This window comes from Brachyhypopomus gauderio, chromosome 11 (assembly GCF_052324685.1).
Source record: "Brachyhypopomus gauderio isolate BG-103 chromosome 11, BGAUD_0.2, whole genome shotgun sequence".
Classification (NCBI taxonomy): Eukaryota; Metazoa; Chordata; class Actinopteri; order Gymnotiformes; family Hypopomidae; genus Brachyhypopomus; species Brachyhypopomus gauderio.
The window spans coordinates 14,253,105-14,269,651 of record NC_135221.1 but is presented as its reverse complement, the minus strand read 5'-3'; the positions used below and the strand labels follow the sequence as shown (position 1 = coordinate 14,269,651).

Genomic DNA, 16,547 nt, shown 5'->3' with positions numbered 1-16,547 from the left:
AGAATTAGAATTGGTTTCATTACTCTCGTTATGAGCATTCTCATTAAAACCAGTCGAGAAAAAAATCTAGGAATGATGGAGTGTGACTGAAGCCTGTGCTTTGTTAATTCTTCAGTGTGGGTTATCAATTTATTTATGTTTAAATTTCATGTGGCTAAGTTTTAAGTGTATAGAGACCTTGAAATAGCGCTTTGCACTGTCACGGTCCGAGAAGTTAATGTAAGAGCCATGTGCGAAGGGAGAGATTTTATTTTTGAAATGTTAAATGAATCCATGTTCAATGTATAGAGTTATAGCGGACATTAAGAGTTATACGTTAAGTAAAGTGGATGTTGTGAAGCAGCGACTCGTCTGCTTGTGCATATGTAAATGGTATTGTTTGTACGGCTTTAGGCTGGTTTTTTTTTAGAGTCCTTTGATTGGGTTCCCGGTTCTTCCGCCATTTTCTGCTTCCTTCAATCTGCATCTTCGCCGTTGCCACTTGCCGTTGGGAGGGAAGAGTCAATCCACATCTTCATATTCTTCTCCATTGCAATACCCATCTCGGACATTCACAGTGGAAAAGGGCGGTAGGAATTTGGGTACCCCAGGTGATTTTTTTTTAACTAAAGGGACTATTTTATTTCATTTTTTATATACCTGAGATCTCAGACATTTTTTTGTTTCAAGAAAAAATACATTTAATTGGCCAAATAGGATCCGAACATTGTCATTATACAAATATCTGTGTATTGCAAATTTAACATTGGGTAGATAATACAAGAGATGTGGTAATTCTGTTTTGTTTATTTATTTACTTTTTTGTCCAGTACTCATTCTTAATTTGATTTTTAATTTAATTTTCATTGTGTTGCGAATGCCTTTATTAATTCAATACATTTCTCTCAGGTTATCAGTCTATTGCGTATGTATGGTATTTGTGGTGGACCTTACAGGCCTAATTCAGTAATTAGGCAGGTAACTCACAGCAGTCTCCTCATTGAACCTACATGTGAAGCCAACCCTTGGTTCTTAGGTGATACTCAACACTGTCTTATAGTGACAGACGCAAGGGTGGGGTTACAAAGTGGCGAGCCAGCCAGGAGACTGCTGCAGTTAAGCTAGATCCCACCCCAAATAGAAGAAAGAAAATAAATAAATATTTAATAATAATAATAATAAATATTTTTCAAGAAAAAAAAAAAATAATAATAATTAATTAATTAATAATAATTAAAAAAAATTTATGTGCAGGAACACAGCAGGAGCTTAGACTCAACCCATTGTCAAAATATTATTGAGATAGACCCAGACCATTGTTAAACCTTAACACCTGATAAAATGGATCTGTGCAACCAGTTTGATGTACATGGACCTAGTAGCCTTTACATTACAGGCATAGATGAACAGTACACCGATGGTGAGATAATCGACTTCTTTAAGGTTAATGGAGATGTAAAAAAAATAGTCAGGGTTCCTGACGTGCCAGATCAGCCGAGGGCCAGAGCCCTTGTAGAGTATTCATCAGAACGGTCAATTTTGAGGCTCGATCCTGCAAACCTTGGCCAGGTACCTAGCCCTGGTGATCCCAACATTACCTGGCATGTTAAAACCATTCGCGAGATGTGTCAAGAGGAGCTTGGTAGAGAGTTAGCCCAGAGATGTTTAGCCGAACTGAGCACTCTCGCTGGGAGAAGTAAAGCTGGTTTTTGGCATATGCTTCAGCGGGAGTTAGGACCAGTCCAACCTGACGCTGCCCCCCTCCCGAGCCCTGATACTCACCTCCAGTTGTCAGATACTCCTACACCCAGTAGTGACAATAGAACAACTGATGGGGATCACCCTGACAATGCTGAGCCAAGCCGTTCTGATCCAGCTCCTAATGCTCCCTGTCTCAGCTCCCCTACAAGCTCTCCATTTCTGAATGCAAGTGCCATCAACCCACCTCAAGTCCAGAAAGTTATTGTTGAGCATTTCATTCGTAATGAAGCTTCACCATCTAACTTTAGTCAGAGCAGAGTCAGAACCTTTTCTGGGCGGCTTCCCAAGCCAAATGGCGAGGTTGACTATGATGCCTGGCGCACCCAGGTAGACCTACTCCTCAAGGATGTTTCACTATCGGATTCCCACAAGGTGAGAAGGATTTTGGAGAGTCTGCTTAGCCCTGCAGCTGATGTGGTCAAGCCACTTGGAACAAATGCACCACCTGAAGCTTACCTCGTTCAGCTTGAATCTGCTTTTGGGGTGGTAGAGGATGGTGAAGAACTCTTTGCGACATTTTTGGGTTCAAACCAGAATTCCGGGGAGAAGCCCTCTATCTACCTGAACCGTCTCCAAACGCTTCTTACCAAAGCCATCTCTAGAGGGGGGGTTTCACCTGGTGAATCAGACAAGTATTTACTCAGGCAGTTTTGCAGAGGATGTTGGGACCAGAGTTTGATCATTGGCCTCCAACTAGAGCACAGGAAAACTAGTCCCCCGTCTTTTCCAGAATTACTGTTGCTATTGAGAACAGAGGAGGATCGGCGGGCTGCCAAGATGGACCGAATGAAAAAGCATCTGGGAAGTACAAAGGCTGCAGCACATGTTCACTCAGTCTTGAGTCTACCAGTGTTTGATGAGGAACCTATTGCCATAATTCCCACAAAGCCTGATGTAAGTTCCAAGATTGAAAGGGAAGTTGCAGAACTTCGGAAACAAGTTGCACAGCTAATACACAAGGAGACTAAAGATTTTAAGCGTGAAGAGCCCCTGAGTGATTCACCAAAGAAGGAAGCACCCTTACGAGGTGAAAGTTTAGCTGGCCATGTCACAAGTCCTTCGACACCCCAAACTCCCACTCAGCCAAAACCATGGTTCTGCTTTAAGTGCGGAGAAGATGGCCACATTGCCGTAAAATGCACCAATGAACCTAACCCTGGCCTTGTTCGTAAAAAGAATGCAGAGCTCCGAGATAAACGTAACAGGTTTTGGGCACGACAAGGAGGCGCCGGATCATCTTTAAACTTGTAGAGGCTCCTGCAGTGGGACGAGCGGGAGCTGAGGACGTCAATCAGACAAGTCCCGCAGCGATGATCCACAGTGTGGAAATTGAAACTGAAGCCTCTGGGAGCGGTAATGAATCTCCCAATGCCTTACCTTCCGGATTGATCGGCCCTCGCTGTGTCTCTACAGTCTCCATAGGGGACATAGAGTGCCGAGCCATTCTTGATACCGGGTCCCAGGTCACAACCGTCTCAGAGACTTTCTGTTCCAGATATCTGTTGTCCTTCCCTATCCAGCCCATCCGTCATCTGCTCGAGATTGAGGGGGCTGGGGGTCAGTCTGTACCGTATTTGGGCTATATTGAGATCCCACTAACTTTCCCACATGGTGTTACTGGTACGGAGGAGCGGCTAACCACCCTAGCGCTTGTTGTCCCCGAGTGCCAGTTTAACAGCCAAGTCCCAATGCTGGTTGGCACAAATGTTCTGCTGCAACTCTATCAGCGTGGGATGAATCATGACAGGCCGAGCCTCCAGAGGAGGTCAGACCAGTTCGCTTTGCTCCTTCATTATGTTGCCAAAATGTGCAAAAGTCTAAATCAACCTCATCCTGTGAAGTTGCATGGGAGAAATCCCGTCACCATCCCAGCAGGGCATAAGCTATGTGTGGTTGGGGATGTCAGGGTTGGGAAAGAGCATCCGAGCACGTGTTTTGTCCTTGAACCCCCCGGGTCTTTTTCCATACCTGGTGGGCTATTTCTTGAGTGTGCACTTATAAACATCACCTGTAAGGCCTCCAGCAAGATTCCTGTTACTTTTAGAAACATAACAGACCACAATGTCACTCTGCCTCCGAGGTGTGTCATTGGTGAGATATCTGCTGCTCAGAGTGCAATGCCCCTAAACTCCATGCAGTGTGTTGCCACTAATTCTCAGACTCCAGGTGAGCAGTTTGCGTTCAATCTTGATGACTCCCCTATGCCTGAGGAATGGAAACGACGAATTTCAGACCTGCTAAATTCAATCCCAGAGGTCTTTGCTGTTGATGAGCTCTCCTTGGGTCATACAACTGCTGTGAAACACCGTATACGCTTGCAGGACCCAACGCCTTTTAAGGAGCGCCCGAGGCCCATACATCCCAGTGATAGGGAGGCTGTGAAACAGCACCTCAGAGAGCTCCTTGATGCTGGGGTCATACGTGAGTCAGAGAGTCCCTTCGCCTCACCATGGTGTTAGTAAGGAAGAGGAATGGGAAGATTAGGCTGTGTATCGATTATAGGAAGCTGAATACCCGCACTATAAAAGATGCATATGCCCTCCCCAATATTGAGGAGACGTTCTCGGCATTGAGTGGGGCAAAGTGGTTCTCAGTGATGGATCTCAGGTCAGGGTATTATCAGGTGGAGATGGCAGAGGAGGACAAACCAAAAACAGCATTTACATGTCCTTTGGGCTTCTATGAATTCAACCGCATGCCGCAGGGTGTGACCAATGCTCCGAGCACCTTCCAACGCCTCATGGAAAAGTGCGTTGGAGACTTGCAGCTGAGTGAGGTTGTTGTGTTCTTAGATGACCTTATAGTCTTTTCAGAAACCCTTGAGGAGCATGAGGAGAGACTCATGAAGATACTACACCGCCTCAAGGACTATGGCCTAAGATTGTCACCTGAGAAGTGCCAGTTCTTTAAGTCATCAGTAAAGTACCTTGGTCACGTGGTGGATGCCCAAGGGGTCCACACTGATCCAGGAAAAATTTCTGCTCTCAAGGACTGGCCTCGTCCTGTGAATAGAGAAGAACTAAAGCGTTTTTTGGGCTTTGCAGGTTATTATAGGCGTTTTGTGGAGGGCTATTCTAAAATCGCCAAGCCCCTCAACTCTCTCACTGTTGGATATTATCCAGCCAAGAAGAGAGGTAAAGTCTACAAGAGGGACCGGCCAAAGAGCTGTGTCCATCCTCGCTCTCCCTTCAGTGCAGAGTGGACACCTGAGTGTGAGTCTGCTTTCAGAACACTTATTGACAAGTTAACATCTGCTCCGGTCCTAGCCTTTGCCAACCCCAAGCTTCCATACGTGCTGCACACGGATGCTTGCCGTGAGGGTCTGGGAGCTGCTCTTTATCAAGAGCAAGGTGGAAAGCTCCGCGTGATAGCCTATGCCAGTAGAGGCTTGTCAAAGAGTGAGCGAAATTATCCAGCTCACAAGCTAGAGTACCTGGCTCTAAAGTGGGCAATCTGTGAAAAGTTTAATGATTACCTCTACGGTACTGATTTCACTGTCCTGACAGATAATAATCCGCTCACTTATGTCCTTACCTCTGCTAAGCTCGATGCGGCAGGACACCGTTGGTTGGCTGCCCTGTCGACATACAGGTTCAATATCAAGTATCGAGCAGGACATAGTAACAGTGATGCAGATGGTCTGTCTCGACGTCCACAGGCCCCACCTCAAGATGACGAGGACTTCCTACAGGAGAAGGAGAGGATTGAGGCCATGGCGAAGCGCATTTTAGAGGGGGAGAAAAGGGAGATCCCCACAGATGTAATTCCTGCCCTCTGTCAACGTCATACAGTCATCTCACTGCAGCTCCCTGTTCTTGCAGAGTCGCTTGCCACAGATGCTTCGTCTGTGCCTGAAATGTTTACTGGCCAAGGCCAAACAACCCTGCCTGGCATGACAAAGGAATGCTGGTATAAGGCACAGAGGGAGGACCCATCAATTCAGAAGGTCATCACCTTAATGGGCGGTGCACAAAAGCCCAGCTTCAAAGCTGTAAGCGCCGAGCCGCACGAGGTCAAGTTGCTCCTTAGAGAATGGAAAAGGCTTGAACTTAGGGATGGCATCCTCCATAGGAAGTGTCTTGATCGAGGAGACGTGGTCTATCAGCTCGTGTTGCCGGCGCAATATAGAGACAGAGCTCTTCATGGGCTACACGATGAAGTTGGTCATCTAGGACCTGAGCGTGTGCTAAGTCTGGCTAGAGCCAGATTTTATTGGCCAAGGATGAAGGAATCCATTGACAAGAAGTGCCAAACCTGTGAAAGATGTTTCAGGAGGAAAGCTCAACCGCAGAGAGCAGCACCGATGGTCAACATTAAAACAACTTACCATTACAGTTGGTTTGCATGGACTACCTGTCCCTTGAGCCTGACAGCCATGATATGAGGAACATTCTGGTCATAACTGACCATTTCACAAAGTTTGCTGTGGCAGTGCCAACTAAGGACCAGAAGGCCAGGACGGTTGCTAAGGCCCTGTGGGAAAACTTCCTTGTCCACTATGGGTTTCCTAGTCGCCTTCACAGTGACCAGGGAAGGGATTTTGAATCCCACACAATAAAAGAGCTGTGTTTGCTGATTGGGGCAGAGAAGGTGCGTACTACACCCTATCATCCCCAAGGAAACCCTGTGGAGCGCTTTAATAGGACCCTGTTAAGCATGCTCGGAACCTTGGAGGAAAAGAACAAACAACATTGGAGGGATTTTGTCAAACCCCTTGTACATGCGTACAATTGCACAAGGAATGACACAACTGGGTACTCCCCTTACGAGTTGATGTTCGGCAGGCAGCCGACCCTTCCAGTTGATCTCATCTTGGGCATTGGCCCTCCTACCGAGACCCATAAGACACATTCAGAATATGTGCAGAATTTGCGTCGAAACCTCCATGAGAGCTACTCTCTGGCGGCTGAAAACTCAAAGAAAGCAGGGGAAAGGAATAAACTGCGGTTTGATGTCAAAGTCAGAGCTGCTGAGTTAGTCGAAGGTGACCGGGTCCTGGTGAGGAATGTTAGTGTGCGCGGGAAGCATAAGTTGGCCGACAGGTGGGAGCGATCAGTTCACGTTGTTCTGAAACAAATCGATGGTGGCCCTGTGTATGTTGTCAAGCCCGAGAAGGGCAGTGGGCCGCATCGAACTCTCCACAGAGACCTGCTTTTGCCCTGTGGATTTCTGCCTGTTGAGGAAACTCCAGAGCAGGGGCCAGGGCCAAATAAAGCAAAGAGGGTAGGTTCGAGAAGGAATAAGCTAAAAAAACACTTGGCAGAATGTGATGTTTCAGAAGGGGATTTTACAGATGAAGAGGAGGTTGATTGTATTTTTGAGGCAACCACGCAAATTACTTTTCATGACCCTTTTATTCAGGAAATAACATATGTACCCAAGAAACAATTTCCAACCCCATTGAAACCAAATGTCCCTAACTTTAACGCCCCACACTCATTTACATCTGAACAGTTAAGTCCTGAACAATCCACCGAACTGATTGAGTCACCTTTTGCCCAATCCGGGGAGTATGTCATTGTAGACATTCCCGAGTGTGACACACCAGAAGGGGACAGGAGTGGAAGCAGTACACTGGGTCATAAGGGAAGTGAGGCAGTCCCCTCTGATCAGCAGCATGACCATGACCTTGTCCCTCGAGGACCTGAAGAGGACACAAGTGTCATTCAAGAACAGCACATCCCCGGGCCCAGGCGTTCTAGCAGAGAAAGACGTGTTCCACATAAGTTCACCTATGATGAACTGGGGAAACCCTTGATCCTTGCCCTTAGTTCATTTTTTGAGAGTCTGCAAGATCTCATTGGTCCAGTGTCTAGTACCCCCCAGGAAGTCTCTTGTAGGGTTTAGTGTGCATGCAGGGCCTCATGCAGTAAGAGGGGGAGGGTGTAACCTGGATTTTCTGAGCCCCAGGTTATTTCTGCTTTATTTTTTTTTATTGCTTTACGTAGTTTAAAAGACCATGGCCCTTTAAATATAAATTCATTATTTTTAGAAAAAAAAGGGAATCATTTGAGTAGAGATGCCAGCAGTACATATTAATGTCTACTTTAATTTAGATTTGTAGGTTGTCACGTGGGCATTCAGCGCGCGAATTGATAGGGATGATAGACGTCTGTGAGTTTTTTCTTTCTTTTCCTTCTGTCAGCGCATTGTGGATGCAGTTGCTGAACGCAAGAAAAGTTCAATATAATTTTATAATAGTTCTGAGAATTCGTCACACCTAGGAATTCGGCGATTTATCAGACGCTGACCCAAGAGAAGGTGATCGATCTGTGACCAAATAGGACAGCGTAGGATTTTGGATATTTTTTTTTTTGAGCTACAGATTTCTCGGTGAGTAACGATAGGCTATATTAGCAAGTTAACTCGCTAGCAAGGTGCTACACACTAAAGAGAGAATTAGAATTGGTTTCATTACTCTCGTTATGAGCATTCTCATTAAAACCAGTCGAGAAAAAAATCTAGGAATGATGGAGTGTGACTGAAGCCTGTGCTTTGTTAATTCTTCAGTGTGGGTTATCAATTTATTTATGTTTAAATTTCATGTGGCTAAGTTCTAAGTGTATAGAGACCTTGAAATAGCGCTTTGCACTGTCACGGTCCGAGAAGTTAATGTAAGAGCCATGTGCGAAGGGAGAGATTTTATTTTTGAAATGTTAAATGAATCCATGTTCAATGTATAGAGTTATAGCGGACATTAAGAGTTATACGTTAAGTAAAGTGGATGTTGTGAAGCAGCGACTCGTCTGCTTGTGCATATGTAAATGGTATTGTTTGTACGGCTTTAGGCTGGGTTTTTTTTAGAGTCCTTTGATTGGGTTCCCGGTTCTTCCGCCATTTTCTGCTTCCTTCAATCTGCATCTTCGCCGTTGCCACTCGCCGTTGGGAGGGAAGAGTCAATCCACATCTTCATATTCTTCTCCATTGCAATACCCATCTCGGACATTCACAGTGGAAAAGGGCGGTAGGAATTTGGGTACCCCAGGTGATTTTTTTTTAACTAAAGGGACTATTTTATTTCATTTTTTATATACCTGAGATCTCAGACATTTTTTTGTTTCAAGAAAAAATACATTTAATTGGCCAAATAGGATCCGAACATTGTCATTATACAAATATCTGTGTATTGCAAATTTAACATTGGGTAGATAATACAAGTGATGTGGTAATTCTGTTTTGTTTATTTATTTACTTTTTTGTCCAGTACTCATTCTTAATTTGATTTTTAATTTAATTTTCATTGTGTTGCGAATGCCTTTATTAATTCAATACATTTATCTCAGGTTATCAGTCTATTGCGTATGTATGGTATTTGTGGTGGACCTTACAGGCCTAATTCAGTAATTAGGCAGGTAACTCACAGCAGTCTCCTCATTGAACCTACATGTGAAGCCAACCCTTGGTTCTTAGGTGATACTCAACACTGTCTTATAGTGACAGACGCAAGGGTGGGGTTACACCAGCGTGAGACACACGCATTTGACCATTTTCACACGCTCTTGCGCCACACTTCCGATATCTCACGCCGAAAAAAAAATCTAGTTTATTTACCTCTGATCTATATCTATCAACCACCGGCGATCGCGATATAATACTTAATTTGTGTCCATTTTTCACCGCCCCGGTAACGTTCACCACTCCCCCCCACCCGATCAACAATTTACACTCGCCACCAAGTCCAGGTTCAAATCTCACTCCAAGCGATCTTGAAAAGTTGGTAACCCTGGCATGCTCCATCACCGCCGTCTCCGTTCATGTTGCTTGTTATTTAGGAAAAGAACGACTAGCGACACTTGATTTTACACCTCACAGACACATCCTTGTTTGCTGATAGGCTGTCACCTGTGAAAATACTATCGGGGGAGGGGAGGAGAGTTGTGTGTGGAAGTAACGAGTAACGAGAGCTGGACAGAAATGTAGTGGAGTGATAAGGTATGGTGTGATTTTTGTTTCAATAGTTCCACAAAAGCAAAAGTAAATCCAAGAGCAGAAAGTATATGTTATGAATGCAAAACAGAAAAAAATATATCAAAAGTATATATTTTTTATATAATTGGTTATTTGAAACTTATTTTCGTTTGCATTTTGACAAGTTTTTGGTTCCATTGTTTTTGTTTTTTTGGATTTTCCCAGTAAGGTCTTTTGCTTCTGGAATCTCTCTTTGCTTCTGCTTCGTTTTTTGCTTCTGACTTTTGGAACACATTTCACGTGTGGGAGGGTCTTAGATGAAGGCGTTCCTCTGCCATCTCCATTGGTCACTGATTCCGGACTGACACAGAGCTCTGAGACCGCCTCTGGGACCAAGCCACGCCCACCCCACCAGCTTCCCAGCGTTTTCAAACATGGCAGAACGCGGTGGTTCTGTTTCACAGTAGCATGTAAACTAAGTTTTACCATAAAAGTTTATACAAAGGTTATAATTAATTGCTAAATTGTCTGTAGATATTGCAAATGTACATTGTATAATAACTACATTAAGCATGCTCACCAGCACGAGCTTTTTAAAATTTTAGTGAACTGGATGGAGAGAACATTGATGTGTGGAAGAAATATGAGTATTTGCAATATCTGGTATGGCGACGGACGGGGGGTGGGGGGCAGCTGGTGTACGAGAGGTGATGCCAAATATTGTAAAATCCATAATAGTAAAAAATACCAAAATTAAAGCCAAATACCAAAATTAAAGCAATACTGAAAAGTGGCCACCCTATATACAACCAGCTTTGTTCACTCACAGTTTTTCAGTGTTCTGCAGGTACCACACACAAACACACATCACATGCATCTTGTGCTGTCCATATTTTATTAAGAAGTGAACAATATTCATTGAACCATTGAACATAGAGATACTAAACATAATACGTGTCAGACATGACATTCAGACACTGTCCGACTCAGAGATAAAAACAAAAAGATTTTAACTTGGAGGGGTGGGAGTAAGAAGAGTAGTCCATTGAAACGCAGAGTGCGGATTAGTTTCCTTCTCACTTTAGACCCGCGGGGACGCTAGCGAATGATCCAGGAGGAGCGAGTAACTAGTCGCTATTGTGAATGTAGCAAAACGGTGACAGAAGCTACAGCAGCGATTAAATTAAAAATAATTTAAAGGCTAGCTTTAAACACGCTCTTCCCTGTTGACTTCTCTCACGGTAATGTCGCGCTGAAAAATATTGACCTGTCTTGTCAATATATGGAGCCAGATCCGTAAACGCGAGCCGCTTTCGCCATTCCAGATGGCTCAGTCAAAACCATTACATCTTAATGAACCAATAAATAACATCAGCGGCAAAAATGAGTGTAAAAAATACCAGGGTTCATCATTTAGAACTACAAAAAAATCTTGTTTCTTATTTTACTATCTACCTATTTTTCATAAGAGTTTGTTTTACCGCAAAATATGAAAACTTCAAAACGGCGAATTTCGCCGCAAGGTGACAGATTTTCATGCCTGCATCCAGTTCACTAAATTTTTAAAAAGCTCGCGCTGGTGAAGTGTGCTAAATATTAACTGCCATGCTTAATGTAGTTATTATACAGCGTACATTTGCAATATCTACAGACCATTTACCAATTAATTATAACCTTTGTATAAACTTTTATGGTAAAACTTAGTTTACATGCTACTGTGAAACAGAACCACCACGTTCCGCCATGTTTGAAAACGCTGGGAAGCTGGTGGGGTGGGCGTGGCTTGGTCCCAGAGGCGGTTTCAGAGCTCCGTGTCAGTCCGGAATCAGTGACCAATGGAGATGGCAGAGGAACGCCTTCATCTAAGTCCCTCCCACACGTGAAATGTGTTCCAAAAGTCAGAAGCAAAAAACGAAGCAGAAGCAAAGAGAGATTCCAGAAGCAAAAGACCTTACTGGGAAAATCCAAAAAAACAAAAACAATGGAACCAAAAACTTGTCAAAATGCAAACGAAAATAAGTTTCAAATAACCAATTATATAAAAAATATATACTTTTGATATATTTTTTTCTGCTTTGCATTCATAACATATACTTTCTGCTCTTGGATTTACTTTTGCTTTTGTGGAACTATTGAAACAAAAATCACTCCATAGATAAGTACTGTATTTGTTATTCAACTGTAGTGAAGTGAAAGTCATAAGTATTAAAAAAAAAATCAACTTAAGTAAAGTACAAATACTCAAGAACTGTACTTAAGTACATTACTTAAGTAAATGTACTTCGTTACTGCCCACCTCTGTGTGTGTGTGTGTGTGTGTGTGTGTAAATGACCATTCATTTAGTGCACCGCTGCGTTATTTGTGACTGTTTCTTTAAGAATGAGGATGTTGTGTCACAGCGGCATGGGAGACCAGTGATCCCATTTTTTTGTCATTTCGCTTCCGAAAAGAAGATCCTTTTTTTTGTAAAATTCACCATAAAACAAAGAAGCATAAGAACAAAACCTAAGGGAAGTTGTTCATGCCTCGAGATAATTAAAACATACTGCACCCCATGGTATGTGTATTTGTATTACTTCCATCTTTCTTTGTATGTTTTTCTTTCTTATAGTTTTCACGTTGCTCGTAAAGAGATGATTTGTACTTGAAGTCCAACAAGACAAATAAATTCAAGCAGATGAAGAGCAAATCATCAGAGAGTAACCAAATGCAAAAATACTTTTAGTTTGAATGAATTCCTATTGCTGAGCTCTTCCTGAAGAGGTGAAGTATGTGGGAACAGAAGGAGGTAGGAGATATTTCTGACGGTAGTTGTGTGGGCCAGAATGGGTCTGATACATGGAGAAAATTTGAATAAATGAAAGCGGCCCAAACTAGTAAGATTGATATTTGCCAGCTCAGCCAATTAGCAGTTTCCGAATGTAGGCTTCCGAATGGGGCTTCACTGGGCTTGTGGTAGAATGGTACATGGCATAGCGTTTGGTTCAGGCCCAAACTGACACTGTACATCAGCACTGTAACAGTGTTCAAAAGACTGATATATTTACATTTTTATTCTTCTAACAATGATTTGACTACTTGTGAAAATATGTAGGGTTTTCAGCATTTTGTGGACTGTGAAAAATGAGGTTGTGGTTTTCAGTGATTGCTTTATGCAAATTTGTCTGTGTGTAATTGTAATTGGTTAATAAAGTTTTTTTTGTAACTCTGACTCCCTATTTCTCTCCCTCCTCTCCCTCTGTAGGACTCTCTCTCTCCCTCTCTCTCTGCCTTTCTCTCTCTCTCTCTCCCTCCTCTCTTCCTCTCTTTTTAAAAATCAATCAAAGGACTGTGAAACCCACCCAGCTACACACACACATACACACACACACACACACACACACACACACACACACACACACACACACACACACACACACACACACGTCATCTGGGTTCAGCTACTAGGTTCATGTACACAGGCACAGATGGCCATGACAGCCAAACTGCTGTACATTGAAAATAAGAAACGAAACAGCATCACAACATGAGATGACTCTGCACACGACTGAGGAGCAGAGTTCTCAGCCTGCGTGGCCACACATACCGCCTGGCTGGCATCTGCCATCCACACACTTCTGGCACACAGATCAACACCTCCAGGCTGCAGAAGAGGAAAGCTGACCAGGTACAAGTGAGCAGCATAGGTGACCACAACCAACAAACACAGAGGAGACAGGTGACCCCTACATATACACCATCAGAGGAGACAGGTGACCCCTACATATACAGCATCAGTGAACACAGAGGAGACAGGTGTCCCCTACATATACACCATCAGAGGAGATAGGTGTCCCCTACATATACACCATCAGAGGAGACAGGTGTCCCCTACATATACACCATCAGTGAACACAGAGGAGACAGGTGTCCCCTACATATACAGCATCAGTGAACACAGAGGAGACAGGTGTCCCCTACATATACACCATCAGAGGAGACAGGTGTCCCCTACATATACACCATCAGAGGAGACAGGTGTCCCCTACATATACAGCATCAGTGAACACAGAGTAGACAGGTGACCCCTACATATACACCATCAGAGGAGACAGGTGACCCCTACATATACACCATCAGAGGAGACAGGTGTCCCTTACATATACACCATCAGTGAACACAGAGGAGACAGGTGACCCCTACATATACACCATTAGAGGAGACAGGTGTCCCCTACATATACACCATCAGAGGAGACAGGTGACCCCTACATATACACCATCAGAGGAGACAGGTGTCCCCTACATATACACCATCAGAGGAGACAGGTGACCCCTACATATACACCATCAGAGGAGACAGGTGACCCCTACATATACACCATCAGAGGAGACAGGTGTCCCCTACATATACACCATCAGAGGAGACAGATGTCCCCTACATATACACCATCAGAGGAGACAGGTGACCCCTACATATACACCATCAGAGGAGACAGGTGTCCCCTACATATACACCATCAGAGGAGACAGGTGTCCCCTACATATACATCATCAGAGGAGACAGGTGACCCCTACATATACAGCATCAGTGAACACAGAGGAGACAGGTGACCCCTACATATACACCATCAGAGGAGACAGGTGTCCCCTACATATACACCATCAGAGGAGACAGGTGACCCCTACATATACAGCATCAGTGAACACAGAGGAGACAGGTGACCCCTACATATACACACCATCAGAGGAGACAGGTGACCCCTACATATACAGCATCAGTGAACACAGAGGAGACAGGTGTCCCCTACATATACACCATCAGTGAACACAGCACTAATTGCACCTGTGTTGACAGTTTAGTCATTATTGATAAATTATCTGCTCATTGTATACAGCTGTTCACTCTAGCTACTCTCTCTCTCTCTCTCTCACACACACACACACACACACACACACACACACACACGCACAGACGCACATAAACACACACACACACACACGCACACACACATAAACACCTACCCAAAATATTCTAACACTGTTCCCCAGTCTGTATACAATTATTACTCATTCACACAATCTGTGCTGTAGCTTGGGAAAAAAAACAAAACCCAGAGATGCATGTGGTTTTAGATAACCCCATTTAGGACAGCACTCTGACATTGTGATGTGTGTGGTTCTAGATATCTCATCTAGGGCAGCACTCTGAGATTGTGGTGTGTGTGGTTCTAGATATCCCATCTAGGGCAGCACTCTGAGATTGTGGTGTGTGTGGTTCTAGATATCCCACCCCGGGGAGGAAAGCGGCAGGTTTCTGTGCTGGTTTCTGATGTACCTGAACAATGAGAGCAGGATTCTGCTGGGGTTCGGGGTTTATCCCAGTGGTTGAAGCTCTGACTGCGTCTGCTGTTGCTGTCTGACCTCTGGGACTTCCTGTTCTCAGCACCTGCTCCTACTGCTCGAACTGAGAGGCCTGGTAGCCTGATAGAGAGAGAGATTAGCATCCACTCATTTTCAGAGATATAATATCATACCTGGAGCTACTCTACATTCATATGCATTACAGCATGTCCTCACAGTGTAGCTAAATGACAAATCCCTTTTTACTACTTTCCTAATTATATTAATTTTGCTGTTGCTCTAAGTTGCCCTGTTTAAACAAGAACAAATCGGTCATATAACATGCTTCTCTAGCCCTCAATGTATTTACATTACATCACCACTAGAGGGTGTAAATGTCTAATACTTCACTGTTAAAACATCTTTGTCATGAGGAACCCTAAACTATATCCACAGTTTCTTGCTTTTTTACACACACACACACACACACACACACACACACACACACACACACACACAAACGAAGGAAGGCAGTCATTGTCTGTCAAAGGTGGAGATATTGAAGCTGACCTAGTAGTCTTGTTCTGAGCCTTGTTCTGGAGACCTGTGCTGTGGGGAGAGCATCTTGATGAGGGGGCAGCAGAGCAGAGACACACGTACAGAAGAATGAGGCAGAAGGAGAAGAAAAGCAGGTGTGATCAGCAGAAGGACACACAGCAGGCATTAGAGTCTATTTGAAAGAGCTCATGAGACAGAGACGGAGGGATAGAGGGAAATGTGAGAAAGAGGAATATAGCAAAAAAGAAGTGTGAAGGATGAAGAGCACTAGTACTCTAGTGTGTGTGTGCGTGCCCTATAACACACACAAGCTGGGTAGCTGTGTCTGTGTCACTGCATCAGGTCACTCTGCTGAAACAAGTCAGCCTTCACAAACACAAAGTTCACATCAAACTGAGAATGTGAAATACAGCAGGGACATCTGTCCATTCGCACACCTGGACTGCACGTCAGCCGATATCCTGGGCCCACTGCTCACGTGCTGCTGGGGGTTGTGGAGAGGACAGGAGGAGGCCCGCGGGGTAGGCCCAGCAGGCAGGGCAGTGGGCGGGGCAGTGGTCTTATGGTTGGACTGCTTCACTGCAGCCTGTTGTTGTTGTTGTTGTTGTTGTTGTTTATAGCGAGACAGGCTGAAGAACAGGCCCAGAATAGCTTTCAGATTGCCACTGCGGATCTCTGGGAGGAAATAAACAGCAGGAGAGAGTGCAGTCAGGGAGTGCTGCAGTCCTACACGCTCCTCTGCTAACAGTGTTTACCAGACTTTACCAAGGAATACATGTGAGTGAGGAGACCTGTAGTGAGGGCTACACACACACACACACACACACACACACACACACACACACACACACACACACACACACACACACTTTTAAATCTCGTTAAGGATGTGAGATGACATATACATCACACACATAACCTTGGTTTGATAAGAATGATCTAATCCTAATCCAAAGGCTAATGACGTGGGAGACATGCTGAGCTGACCAAAACCTTTACCATTACAGAGCTGCGATGTT

At 44.2% G+C, this 16,547-nt stretch overlaps 1 protein-coding gene across 1 annotated transcript in view; it reads right to left on the bottom strand.

The window, feature by feature from the left end:
* Nucleotides 1–16,547, bottom strand: part of nav2b (neuron navigator 2b) — an 86,491-nt gene that overhangs the window by 56,966 nt on the left and 12,978 nt on the right. Inside the window, exons 6-8 of the mRNA XM_077022199.1 lie at nt 15,966–16,203; nt 15,541–15,594; nt 14,966–15,111 (exon numbers count right to left, since the gene is read on the bottom strand). Of these exons, the coding sequence (XP_076878314.1) occupies nt 14,966–15,111; nt 15,541–15,594; nt 15,966–16,203 (438 nt within the window). The remainder of the gene's footprint in view (nt 1–14,965; nt 15,112–15,540; nt 15,595–15,965; nt 16,204–16,547) is intronic.